Source organism: Thermobia domestica, chromosome 1, assembly GCF_964235325.1.
Source record: "Thermobia domestica chromosome 1, izTheDome1.hap1.1, whole genome shotgun sequence".
Lineage (NCBI taxonomy): Eukaryota > Metazoa > Arthropoda > Insecta > Zygentoma > Lepismatidae > Thermobia > Thermobia domestica.
In genome coordinates this window covers 244,778,125-244,792,365 of record NC_137454.1, presented here as the reverse complement: position 1 = coordinate 244,792,365, position 14,241 = coordinate 244,778,125, and the positions used below count along the sequence as shown (strand labels likewise).

Below are 14,241 nucleotides of genomic sequence, written 5' to 3'. Positions count from 1 at the left end.
CATTACCTACGTATTGATTAGTGTATTCAAATGCTCTATGTGCTTATAAAGGCGCAAAAGGTAAACCGACATGTGCTACGTAAACACAAAAATAGTAATATAATGTTGAAGCAAGCTACAACAATGTCCAGTGCATAAAATACACAGAACGAATTTTATCGTACTTTTCAAATGTTTCTATGTATATTTGGCAATATTTTAAGTGTTTAGAATGTTTGTTACTTCTGAAAAGTTGTGGTTTTAACACATAACGGTTTTTCGAGGCGCAGCGACGAAATATCAAATAAACTTATTCATTTAAGAAACCTCCAAATAGAGCCTGCGAGCTTAATTTACACTAGAATTATTAAGAATAAACAACATAGGGAAAAAGAAATTCCAGGATGCTGGTTAGGAACTATGTTTAAAGGTGCCACTGAATATTTGCCTAAGTGAGACAAAGTAAAAACAACAGAAATTTAGGCAGGATGGCTGAGTATAGAGATTAACACGGCATTCTCCAATTGCGAAGCGAATAAAGTTAATCACTATACTATGCTAATATATATAATGAGGAAGTGGATCTATACATAATTAATATGTAGAAAATATAGCTTGCAACACGAAAAGAAAGAAAAAATGAGCTTTGAAAATTTATGGCAGAAACATATTTATTTAATAGTAACTATAGAGACTTTTATAGTGAGTTTGTATCAATGCTATTACATTTGCATAACGTTTCTTTTTTTGTTTTTAAAAACAGTTTGTGTGTGTGAGTGTCAGCAAGTTGAGCACCAAGAGATCCATACAAGACGGTCCTCTGGAATTCGTAATATATATATATATATATATATATATATATATATATATATATATATAAAACAGTAAGTTGTAAGTGTTTCAGTTGTTGTGTAAATGGTGCAAATAAACATTTATTCATTTATCACAATTAAGCTGTTTTGTGAACATTTATTCATCAACAGACAGATTCATTGGTCAACTCCGACCGGATCACAGTGAACTAGCGTTTGATACAAACTGTGAATGTGTATGTGAACAATTGTTACATTGCTCTTTGTTGAGTGCTGTTCATGTGTGCTGCAGTGACATTTATTAATTCTTCTGGAAACTATGTGAATAGACATAAGTGAGAACACGTTCATCAGTGTGGACTTCTGTTTATTAGTGTTAGTGGGATCTTACAATATTTTTCAAGATGGAGGACTCAGACAGAAGCAAGTTAGTGAAACAACGTGGTGTGTGCATAAGTTAGCTGACAAGAATTCAAAACTACGTAAGTAATAGAGGAACTGTACCAAACCCGGGCCCGGGTCCATAAAACGGGCCCCCTCAATTGCTGCTCCGGGTATTGGCGTAGAATGCTAGAAGTAAGCTGAATTGTAGTTTACCGTTACTGTTGCATGCAGCGCTAGTTCCTGTGTTGATCAGTTAATCCTTTGTTCTGCAATGAACATCTGACGAGTTTTCATGCAGTGGAAAGTTTTGAAGCTCCATTGTTTTCTATAGTTAGTAAAGAGATAATTGAACCAACTATTTATTTATTTAATCTGAATGGTAAGAGGTATGTTCTATGTAATTAGCTAGTAATTTAGACGTAGGAGTGACAAATTATTTGCAGCGAAAGTAGAAACATGTATGGTCGTAAAGTGGGCCCCTTGTCAATCCTAAAGCGAGCCCCTACTATGTTATGCAAAAGTAAAAGATATATTTCATACCAAATTCTCATGATTCGTGCAATTTATTTACAATTTTCAAGAGGACCAAAATGCCCAAAACAAAGCCGAAACTTATAACTCAATATCGTGGTCGAGGGCATGGTAGTGTCAACTCATTATCAAGATCCTATGATCCAGGAAAGTAAAAGATACCGCTGAAGGTGAAAGGAAGAGCCAAGGAAGACGATTCTAATTGTAAATGAGAATGAAATGAAATCTTTAAGTTTTACGTCCCATGGTTATGCCGGTTAGGCTAAAGGAGACGGTGGTTGTAAGAAATGAATGAAATGGTGGAATGATGAAAGTGGAAGGAAACGGGAGAACCTCGAGAAAACCCACGCACACGGTGTTTGTCCACCACAAAGTTCACTTGGCGGGAGCAGGGTTTGAACGCGAGACCTCATGCACCAGAGGCGAACGCTCTACCACTAAGCCACCGCGGCCCCTGATTCTAATTGTGGCTCAATCTCTGATATAAGGAAGCATCAACAATATTCTCAACTTTAAACGTTCCACCGGGGAAAACACCGTCCACGGATGACGATGCCACCTGCATGTTCTGCACTGAAACTTTTTTGAGTGATACGAGAGTTGAACTCTGGGTCCATTGTGTCATGTGCCATGTGTCATGGGTCCATTGGGTCATGTGTCATGGGTCCATTGTGTCATGTGCTCTTAGTGGGCCCATGTAGATTGTGATGAGACAGACAAAGTCATTTATATTTGTGACTTTCGCCAGTAGAAATCTTAACTTTGTGAAACATTTCATTTATCACGTTTAATTTGGAAGTTTTGGTTCTGAAGTTTGAGGAATTTTTTTAATGCCAAATAAGTAGGTTGGAGAAAGAGAGATGTTCAGATTTCTTATCTCTACCAGTAGAATATTGAATATTTCAGTTTTGAAAGTTTCAGTCTTCAAGTTTAGTCTATTTGAAAGATTGTTCTGGAGCTTAAAAAACTTTTTGATTTGCTATTTCCGCCAGTAAAATGTGGAATATTTAAGTTTAGACATTTTCAGTTACAAGTTTAATCTATTTGAAAGGTTGTGCTGGAGTTAAGAAAAATACTCAGATTGCATTTCGGCCACTAGAATGTAGAATATTTAAGTTTTAAGTTCAATTCTAGTGTGTTCTTTACTTTTCGGAATTTGTTTCAATTTCTTCTGATAAAGTCTTTTAAACATTCATATTTCATTTTATTTCAATCCCCAGTGTTTAGGATGTTGTTTCTAGCTTAAATGCGTAACTAATTTAAGTAATACAGGTTTTCGCTTTGTGTAATTTATCTAAATTTAAAGGGGCCCGGTTTTGGAACAGTTTTTTCGAATGCCGAAAATGCAGTCCATATGAAAATCCATTTTTTCTCAACCTATTTTTTCCTTGATTGTTATGGGAAGAAACAAACAAAGCAATTACATATCATATTATTTTCAGCCTGAATAGCATTTTTTTCTGATCGAAATTTTCTTAGATATATGGAAAAAACAAAATGGGGGCCCACTTTTGGTACAGTTCCTCTATTAATTCAACAACTACAATTAGTCAGGTGAAAGTACGTACGACTGCAATGATTGAGTTGTATAAAAAGTTCCATGAAGTACAATCACAGTTAGAAATAAATTACGAACAAGTAGAGGACGATGCTTATAGGGAGGAGTTTGAAACCAGTTACTATGACGTATTAGCGCAACTAGAGGATTTTATTATTCAGCGTAGCCAGGAATCTCATTCAAACAATTCCTCGAAAAATGAGAATCAGGCGTCAAATGATCAATTAAAATTGCCTCGTGTTGAATTACCATCATTTGAAGGACGATACGAAAATTGGCTTTCATTTTCAGACAATTTTAAAGTTATGATTCATAATAACGATAACGTGTCAGTGTTGCAAAAGTTCCATTACCTTAGGAGTGCATTGAGAGGGGAAGCGTATGATTTAATAGCGAATCTGCAAGTTACAGAAGCTAATTATAAAATTGCATGGCAATTATTGAAAGACAGGTATGAAAATAACCGTTTGATTCAAGCTACTCATGTCCGTAATTTGTCACATATTAAATGTATCACAAAGGAAACTACATCAGAATTAAGAGAATTTATTAATACAGCTACTAGTAACTTGAATGCATTACGATCTTTAGATTTGCAAACACCACTAGAAGAGGTTTTGTTAGTTCAACATTTCGTTTCACAATTAGACAATAACACTAGGCGTGCGTAGGAGTTACAAATCACAGATCATTCTTTCCCTCCTTTATCAGAGTTCTTTGCTTTCTTGGAACGTAGGTGTCAAGCATTTGAAACTATAAAAAATACACCATCGCAGGAAGTAGTGTCAAGGTCAAGGGGCTATAAAAATAGACAGAGTGCTGAACCAAAACAAAAAGAAAAAACAACCAAATCATACGTGACAACAACTCAGTCTTTCTGTAACTTTTGTAAACAAAACCTAATACATCAGTTGTTTAAATGTCCTGCATTTTTAAACGCTGAAGCAAAAGAAAGACAAGACTATGTTCGAGATAATTTATCGTGTTTCAACTGTCTCAAAAAAAGAATGTAAAGTAAAGACGTGCAGATCAGGTGGCTGTAAACGCTGTCCCAAAAGGCATAATACCTTGCTGCATTATGACGTAATGTCTAAAGCAGATGAGAAAACCAGTTTTGCTAATTCACAATCAAGAAATTTTTCGAGTCATTCTAATACGAATAAGGAAAATATGACACAAGGTTCTTGATTGCATTTTCAAGGGAAAACCAAATGTTACTGTTATGTTATCTACTGCTATAGTAAATGTACGAGATGCAAATGGTAAATTACATCCATGTAGAGTATTATTAGATTCTGCCAGTCAAGGTAATTTTGTGACTGAAGATTTAATTCAAAGGTTGCGTCTACCTAAAAATAAACACCGAGTTTCAATTCAAGGCATTAATAGTGTGATTAATGAAACAAAGCATTGTGTAGATGTGCATATAGAATCAAGAATTCGTGAATTTGCAATTGATGTAAACTGTTTAGTTTTGCTCAAAATAACAGATAACATTCCAAGTAGGCCAATAGATCATGCTGATTGGAACTTGCCGACAGACATAGTGTATGCAGATCCTAACTTTCACCAACCAGATACTATTGACATTTTGTTAGGCGCGGAAGTGTTTTTGAACATTTTGCGATCACATAAACTGACTAGACCAGGGAATTATCCAGTAGTACAAGAGACTGAATTTGGGTACATTTTGTCGGGTAAAGTTCCTACAACAAGAGATTCCAGTATGCCACAAGTGTCATTTTTTGTGCAAGAAAGTAACCTTGATAGACAGTTACAGACATTTTGGGAGCTCGAAACTATACATTCAACAGTCATGACTCAAGAAGAAAGGCAATATGAACGACACTTTGAGGAAAACACTACCAGGGATAGCAGTGGTCGATTCGTTGTACGTCTGCCAATTAAGCCAAGCCATAAACCATTAGGAGAATCATATAATTTAGCTCTTCGTAGATTTTATCAGCTAGAAAGACGGTTGCAGCAGTGTCCAGAAATTAACGAGCAGTACTGTAACTTTATGAGGGAATATGAAGAATTAGATCATATGAAACCAGTGAAAGAAAAACATGAAGATAGTGCTATGAAATGTTATCTGCTACATCATGCTGTATTGAAACCATCCAGTACCACAACAAAGCTAAGAGTGGTTCTCGACGCTTCTGCAAAGACTTCAACAGGGGTTTCATTAAACGACATACTTATGACAGGACCAACAATCCAGCAAGATTTACATTCAATTGTCACGATATTTCGAACCTTTCCTATTGCTTTTACGGCGGATATTCAGTCAATGTATCGAATGATTAAAGTTCATGAAGATGACATTAGAGTTCAAAGAATTCTGTGGAGATATTCATCAGTGGAACCAGTCAAGATTTATGAGTTGCAGCGGGTCACATATGGTGAAGCATCATCACCATATTTGGCGACGGCGTGTCTTGTAAGGTTAGCGGAAGAAGAAAGAAGTAAATATCCTCAAGCAGCAACAGTATTGGAATGTGATTTTTATATGGATGATGTAAGCTCAGGATGCCATAATGTTGAACAGGCGTTAAAGCTTCAGAAAGAACTTATTCAATTATTGCAAAGCGGTGAGTTTACTTTAAGAAAATGGTGTTTGAACGAGCCAGCATTGTTGGAAGCAGTGCCAGAAGAACATAGGGAAATTCACTTACCGTTTGAATTTGAGTCCGAGTCAGGTGTTTCAACATTGGGTTTATCGTGAAATCCTGTATCAGATAAGCTTCTCATCAGCAACAAGACAGTTAAAGAATGTCTCACGACCAACATACCAACCAAATCTCAAGTAACTTCGACCATAGGAAAAATATTTGATCCTTTAGGACTTATAAGCCCGATAGTTACTCCGTTCAAGATTTTCTTACAACAAATGTGGATCCATAAGATCAATTGGGATGATCAAATACCATCAGAGCTCTATCAGCAATGGTTAGACATGTGTCATCATCTTCCAAGTGTTAACGAAATACAAATTGATAGATGTGTAGTATTGAAGAATTATGTTCATGTCGAGATGCATGGGTTTGCTGACAGCAGTCAACTTGCTTACGGCTGTTGCATATACGTTAAAACTGTGGACATTTCAGGCAAAACTACTGTTAAACTTTTGGGTTCTAAATCGAGAATAGCTCCTATTAAAAAGGTAACGTTACCAAGACTTGAACTTTGTGCGGCAGTACTTTTGAGCATGTTGTATCACAAAATAATTCCGATATTAAACATTTCAATGAATAGTGCTTACTTCTGGACCGATTAAAAAATAGTGCTTGCATGGGCATCATCTCCAGCTGCCAGATGGAAGGAGTTCGTGGCAAACAGGGTTGCAGAGATACAGGAGATCACATCAGTCAACCAGTGGCATCATGTGTCGTCAATGGACAACCCAGCCGACATTATTACACGGGGAATGGATCCGAAACAGTTGAAGGAAGCAGATATTTGGTGGCATGGACCCGCATGGCTTGAATCATCTGCATGGCCCGAACAATCAGAAGTGGTAGATGAAGATGTTCCAGAAGAAAGGAAAGTAACGAGCATATCTTTAGTCAGTTATGAAGGTGACATAAGCTGTCTGGAGAATTTTTCATCATTGTGGAAAATATTGCGAGTTATTTGTTTGTGTCGTCGTTTTATTTACAATTGTAAAAATCATAACGAGAAGAAAGTAGGAACTATTTCCACTATTGAAATTAGTGATACTTTACAACAATGCATTAAGCTAATCCAACAGGTTAGTTATTCGCAAGAATTCAAAGATTTAGCTTCGTCAGGCCAAGTTTCATCCCAAAATGAGCTTAAATCTTTGTATCCATTTATAGATAATGAACAGTTGCTACGAGTGGGAGGACGACTAAAAAACTCCAACTTACCGTATGATAGCCGATCAGATCATCTTACCACCTAAAGAGCATCTCACCAAATTGATAATTGAAGCGGAACATAGAAGATTGTTACATGCTGGAGCCCAGTTATAGATTTCATCATTGAGGCAAAAATATTGGATCCCACGAGCTAAACAAGTCGTTCGATCTATCATTCATCAGTGCCTAGTTTGTTTTAAATTGAAAGCGTCAGCCTCAGAACAACTCATGGGTCAATTACCATCAGCAAGAGTACAGCCAGCTCGAGCTTTTATTCACGTAGGGGTGGATTTCGCCGGTCCCCTAATGATTAAGCAAGGAACTAGATCTCGTAAAGTGACAAAGGCGTATGTTGCAATATTCGTGTGCTTAGCAACCAAAGCGATTCATATGGAGTTAGTGAGTGATTTGAGTAGCCAAGCATTTTTAGCAGCTCTTCGAAGATTTGTAGCAAGAAGAGGCAAATTTTCGAACATATATAGTGACAACGGAACCAATTTCGTTGGAGCTCAGCGAGAACTTAAGGAGCTTCAACAACTACTCAGTTCACAACAATTTCAAAACTCAATTCAAGATGTTGCAGTGCAAGAAGGATTTACATGGCATTTCATTCCACCCAGAGCAAGTCATTTTGCAGGCATTTGGGAAAGTGCAGTGAAGTCATTTATGTTTCATTTAAAAAGAATAGTAGGTTGCACGATTTTGAGATTTGAAGAACTCAACACAGTTATAACACAAATAGAAGCCTGTTTGAATTCAAGACCAATCACCGTTCTATCCAATGATCCCGATGATCCTTCATTTTTGTCGCCAGGACATTTCCTTATTGGTGAACCTTTGATGAGCATTCCTGAACCAGATCTAGTGGACATTCCGACTAACCGATTATCAAGATTGAATCACCTTCAGAAGATGAAGCAGCATTTGTGGAAAAGATGGTCTCAGGATTATCTACATGAACTCCAGCAGAGAAGAAAATGGACAACAAAACAACCTAATATTTCTATTGGAGATGTGGTTCTAATCAAAGAAGACAATTCTCCTCCATTGTCATGGAAATTAGGTGTCATTCAACAAGTGTTTCCGGGAAAAGATGGACTAGTGAGAGTAGTGAGTGTGAAGTGTAAAACATAGAAGGGACTGTTAAGAGACCAATTACTAAAATTGTACCTTTACCTAAAAGTGATAATGTGGATTATGTGTAAGTTGATTGACTTCGTTCAATCAAGAGAGGGGAGAATGTAGAGACTTTTATAGTGAGTTTGTATCATTGCTATTACATTTGCATAATGTTTCTTTTTTTTAAAAAAAAAACAGTTTGTGTGTGTGTCAGCAAGTTGAGCACCAAGAGATCCATACAAGACGGTCCTCCGGAATTCGTAATATATATATATATATATATATATATATATATATATATATATATATATATATATATATATAACAGTAAGTTGTTGTAAGTGTTTCAGATGTTGCGTAGTTAGTGCCAATAAACATTTATTCATTTAACACAATTAAGCTGTTTTGTGAACATTTATTAATCAAAAGACAGAATCAGTACTCATAATAACTACACTAAACTACTTCCAAACTACAGTAAACCCTCGTTAACACGAATTCTAAGAGACTGAAAAATCAGGAGTTCGTGTTATAAAAATTCGTGTTAACCGGGGACCCAAATTTTATTATTCGAATACATTTTCTTCATACATACGCACTACAGTATACAGACTATATATACCACTACAGTATATTATGTATGTCATAGAAAACACTAGAGATGGTATCGAGACTAGACTGGGTAGTCTCGGTTCCAAATTCGAGACGAGACCAAGACTATTCTCGGTCTTGATACCATCCACAGAATTGTATCGAGAAGAGACTGAGAGTTTCGGTCTCGTCTCGATTTCAAAAAGCACGGCTCGGTCTCAAGTTCGAGTTAAGATCGAGATCGAGACTGGTTTCGGTCTTGGTACCGTCCTCTGAAAAGTGAAAACACTGCAGTAAGCTTATTATCCTATCTTCGAATATTAAAAAAAAAATAAAAGTTTCCACGCAGAAAATCCAGGTCAAGTTATAACATTGATAACTCCGCTAGCAGGTTGGGTACCGCTAGTAGCGGAAAGGTATTTATGACTGCTGTCACCAGTTTGAAGAGATGTTTTGTCTCGAGCTGTCGCCAGCAGCTCGTCTGCCAAGCACCTGCATGTTCAGCGCTTGACGGAGGACAGAATCAACACCTCATGAGAGAGGAAAGATACCTGTTTCTGTTTTTTCTCTTATTTACAAGGATATTTTCGTCTGTATAAATACTGTATGACAAAAACTGATCTGGAGTGAAATCTGAAATAAGAAAAATAATCTAAAAAAAAACAATCTGGAGTGAAATCTGAAATAAGAAAAATGATCTAAAAAAAACAAAGGATGAAAACCTTTGCTAACTCAAGGGACTAAAAATTAGTTCGTAATTCGTGCTAACCGAAATTCGTGTTAACCGATAAAACTTCCTATAAGATAATGTACAGCGATGCCGGGACCGAAATTTTGTTCGTCCTAACCGAGTGTTCGGCTTAAGCGAGTTCGTGTTAACGAGGTTATACTGTATAAGAATTCAAAACTCAAACTTGAAGTAGTACATCTATAGCTACCGGTTGCAATAGATTATTAAGATTAATGGGAAACTGTTTCTCAGACGCTGAATCCATATTGAAAAGTCACTACACGCTATGTTTTACTGTTTTGGTTCTATGGCGATAAAGATTGAAACCGCAAGTTCAAAATAATACAGTTGCCTTTCGGTATGAATTAAGGGTTAACAGAGTAGGTGAAAGCTGTTCCGGGGATGGTGAATCGATTGTACGAAACCACTTGTCGCTATCTCTTGTCGTTTTTGTTCAATGGAGTTCAATACTGAAAGAGGAAGTAGTAGTAAAAATCTATCACTTCCAGTTCTAGTACAGAGATATGAGTAAAGATAATATATTTGTAAGAGCAAGAGCAAAGATAATAATTTTGCTTTTGCACCAGTTGAGAGGCTAAAAGACAGACATCGCCGTTCTATAAAAGTAACTAAGAAAGTTCTGTTGCTCTTTGTAAAGGTCTGTGTTCCATTGGCCCTCACGTCGTGAGTTGAATGACAATGGAGATAAAGCGAAGGTCAGTTGTTGGTGTGGGTATATCCAACATACTACCTGGTTGTGGCAGTTCAGTTACACCGTGAACTTGGGTAAGGATAGGGTGAACATGGGACATCCACAGAGCATCATAAGGACGTGTATGCTGTAATAGTTCAAACTGGGATCAAACGCCGCTGCAGCGGGGCAGACGATATGCCAGGCATTTGGTGAGGATGTCTTGACTACGCGGACAGTGCAGCGGTAGCTAAACAAGTTTAAGGACGGTGACGAAACACTCGAAGACGCACCACGTGCCGGAAGACCAACACAAGTATAAAATAAAGATCTTGAGGTAGAAATTGAGGCAAACAGTGGCCAGACATCTGAGGAACTGGAACTATAATACAGTGTGAGTGGAGAAACCATTCGGCAGCGCCTCCATCAACTTGGGAAGCACTACAAGTTGGATCGATGGATCCCACATGATTTGATTAAGAACCAGAACGCAACGCGAGCACACACCTGTGTTACTTTGCTGTCTCGTCTGAGAAAGGAACCATTTTTGGACAGGATGTTGAACTGTGATGAGAAGTGGGTCGTGTACGAAGCTCCACGGCGCCGTCATCATGGGTTAGTATCCCATGAACTAGTTCCAAAACAGTCAGAACCAGTACTGCACCAGAAGAAGGCCCTTTTCTGTGTTTGGTGGACTACTCGCAACATCGTGCATCGGAAACTGCTACCAGCTGATCAGAGCATCAATGCAACTGTGTACTGTCAGCAATTTTGCAGTGTTCCAGAAAAATGTCAAAACTCTGGAGGGAGCACTTCTGAATCGCAAAGTGGTCATCCTGTTACAAGACAACGCTAAGTCCCACGTGGCTAGGATGATCTGGGACACCATTCTACGCCTTGGACGGGAAACACTATTGCATCCGTCATATTCCCCTGACATATCACCTACTCCATTCCTTGGACAATCACCTTAGAGGACGCCAGTTCAAAACCCTTTGAGGTGCAAAATGCATTTGACACCTTCTACGCTTCACAGCCCACCAAATTCTAACGCGATGGTCTCCATGGCCCTTCAGAACATTGGAAGAAGGTCGTCGATGCTGATGGGGACTGTTTCTGATCTTCCAGGTACGTCTTAGATGACATATCTATGTTCGAGGATGGTGAGTGAGAAAGTAATAGAACTTTCTTGGTTACCTTTGTATAATACTTCCGATACATATGCACAGCATAGTTTGGAAGACATAGTAAATCAATCCTCACGATCAAAAGTGCGCTCTTACCTATCACCTTGTTAGTATGTGATCATAATTTACGAATTCGAAGACACTTTGCTTTATATTCTGTCATAGAGTTGTTAATTTGACTAGAGAAGTAAGTAAGGAGTAGGTATATATAGCATCAGTGCAATATCATCTCTGAAAAGGTATAGATTCACAGTTTCTTAAGTTCTTGTATGTTACGTTAACGTAAGCACCATAATTTGTATGAGTGACCGTATAAGTATTTTTTATATTTGAAAATCGTCTTCAGTTTATTTGTCGAAACGTTCATCTCCAGAGACGAGATAGAGAGAAGAAAAAGACAGAGATACCACATGTAGAACATCTATTTGATTCGCTGAAGAATTATACTCAATTTACAAGGTAGATAGGAGAGAACGATGGAGATCTACAAAGCTACACTTTTGAAAACATCCTAGAGAGGCATAAATATGATTAATATTTCTAATGTAATAATGTAACTTCTCTCTTTCTTTCTTGTACGTACTTAGTTGATCATTTTAATATCTTCTTCCAACATTACGAGAATAGCAGAACGTAGGAACATTTTCCCTTTAAAGCTTAAAATCAGAAGAAAAAAAATGTGTATTTCCTGACATGGATTTAAATCTGAGACTTCATGATTACACATTCAACATTCTACCGGTCAGTTGAACACAGCAGCTGCCTTGCGATTGTTTAAAAACTAGTATTCCAGGAATGTAATGTTGACTTGTCAGATTTCAGCTAAATTTATTTACTCATATACAATTGACTGTCCGTAAACAGTTGAGTTTCCTATTATTAAACACCGCTTATTGGTATAGCTTATAGTCACAAATGTCAAAATCTAATTAATAGTTTATTGTATTTTACATACAAGGGCGTCCATCAGGGGCCCTTTAGAGGAAATTGTGCTTCGGAAGATCTAAAACCCAATAAATATTTTAGAATAGTTACCGCAAAATTTGAGGCTGCATTTGAAATGTTGCTTATACTTGCCCCCCCCCCTTGGAAACCACAACATGGGCGCCCTTGCTTAAATATAAAGCTAAATGTTACTTGTTTATCTTCTATATACGTGGATTCTCTCGTTCCTATATACTCATTCCACCAATCCTTTCATTGTCACGCAAATTCATTAATCATATGTTTTCACTTAAGTGGTATAACTGTGATACATAGAGCTGAAAATTTTCATTTTGAAGTCTTTTGATAGAAATCCACTTAATTGGCTTGGTATAATTATAGGTTTGGACGTACTTGTAAGTAACTTTAGAGCATAGCCCGTAACCCATTAGTAACTGGATTTAAAATGAGATTTTTATAGATTGTAGCTGAAATATCCGTTTATGGGAAATATTTGAAAATACTTCCACAGTACGAGTTTTACTTCAATAAAAATGAAACAAAAAGCTCAGTTCGTCTCCAGTAAATGCTTCTAATACGATGGAACTTCAATTCTTCACAAGAAATTTAAACTTGCTTCACTCCTTAAGATAGTATTTTGGCCCTATGCCTGAAGTGCACAAACAAGAGGCTGTGTCTGATTGTGGCATAACACACGAGTGCACAAAATCCATTGCGCTGGTGTCACATTGTCTGAAACAGATTTAGGCACTGGTTGACTGATTTTACGTTACAAAAATGTTATCCACTATTATTAACTATTTAATAGGAATCTTATTTTTAATAGTTACTCTATATTTTTCTATTGTAGGGATGGCAGAACCATCACAAGCATAAATACAAAAGATTGCGCCTCTAAATGCATTTTTCGAGAACACACAAGTCTCCTTAGTAAGCACGTTTGTAGGTGATCTCCTCGATTTAGTAGTCTTTGGACACGTCTAAAGATTCAATCACCTTTAAATGGGTAAACTCTAAATATCTCTGTTATTCCCTATGCACAGTCCCTTGTAAATTACTGTTTGTTTTCTCCCTGTTTCCTCCCACATTCTCATTCTACAAATATTTCCATAATCATTCACTTGCTTTAGTTCAAAGGGTATAATCGTGGGAAGTAAAACTGAAAGATTTTTATTTCATTTCATTTTCTTGTGAATTACAAGTAGAATAAATAACACACATCGAAAATTAAAATTCGTTTTATGTAAGAGAAGAGAACACAGTGGAACCAATAGAAATATATTCGAGAAAGGATTTCCGTGCATTGTGCTTGGAGACCATACATTCCATTAATTTCATGCTGAAAAGTCAAACATAAGTTCAAGGTAAGTGAACATTACGTTTCATATATTCGTTTTCATGCTATTGGAGGATGCAATTAACACTTAGGCTAGATTAGGCTAGACTAAGAATCTGGGGTGGTATGCAGCGTAGAGGCGAAAAATTTGGTTTCGCCTCCCTTGCCTTATATATTACAGAATAAACTAGTTTATTGCATTGGAAACTTTGCACGTAAACGTTTCTACGTGACAGATTGTAACATATTTTGCGCTTTTCGAAATTAAAATATAACACGATCAAAATATAGTTTTCTGAACGAATTAAGTCAGAGGAAACAACAGCACCTTCAAATTTGGCAAGGAGAAATATATTTGACATTACATTATACTACTTTTGTGCTGGATGGGGAAAGAAAACAGTGCCAAAGTATGCTAATCCAACCCTGGCTTCATTAATGTACACAGCAATATTTCTTTTTTAATTAATAGCAGTACTTATATTGTTGTTGTA

The 14,241-nt window shown here is 36.9% G+C and overlaps 3 protein-coding genes across 3 annotated transcripts; all 3 read left to right on the top strand.

The window, feature by feature from the left end:
* The first annotated feature begins 3,281 nt into the window (after positions 1 to 3,281).
* On the top strand, positions 3,282 to 3,935 carry LOC145679286 (uncharacterized). Its single transcript, XM_081749876.1, has one exon. The coding sequence runs from the start codon at positions 3,282 to 3,284 to the stop codon at positions 3,933 to 3,935; it is 654 nt and encodes a 217-aa protein (XP_081606002.1).
* Positions 3,936 to 4,486: 551 nt separating this feature from the next.
* LOC145679280 (uncharacterized) lies at positions 4,487 to 5,992 on the top strand. Its single transcript, XM_081749870.1, has one exon. The coding sequence runs from the start codon at positions 4,487 to 4,489 to the stop codon at positions 5,990 to 5,992; it is 1,506 nt and encodes a 501-aa protein (XP_081605996.1).
* A 1,384-nt stretch (positions 5,993 to 7,376) lies between these two features.
* Positions 7,377 to 8,282, top strand: LOC145679275 (uncharacterized). Its single transcript, XM_081749864.1, has one exon. It carries the CDS (start codon positions 7,377 to 7,379, stop codon positions 8,280 to 8,282), a length of 906 nt encoding a protein of 301 aa, XP_081605990.1.
* The last annotated feature ends 5,959 nt before the right edge of the window (positions 8,283 to 14,241 follow it).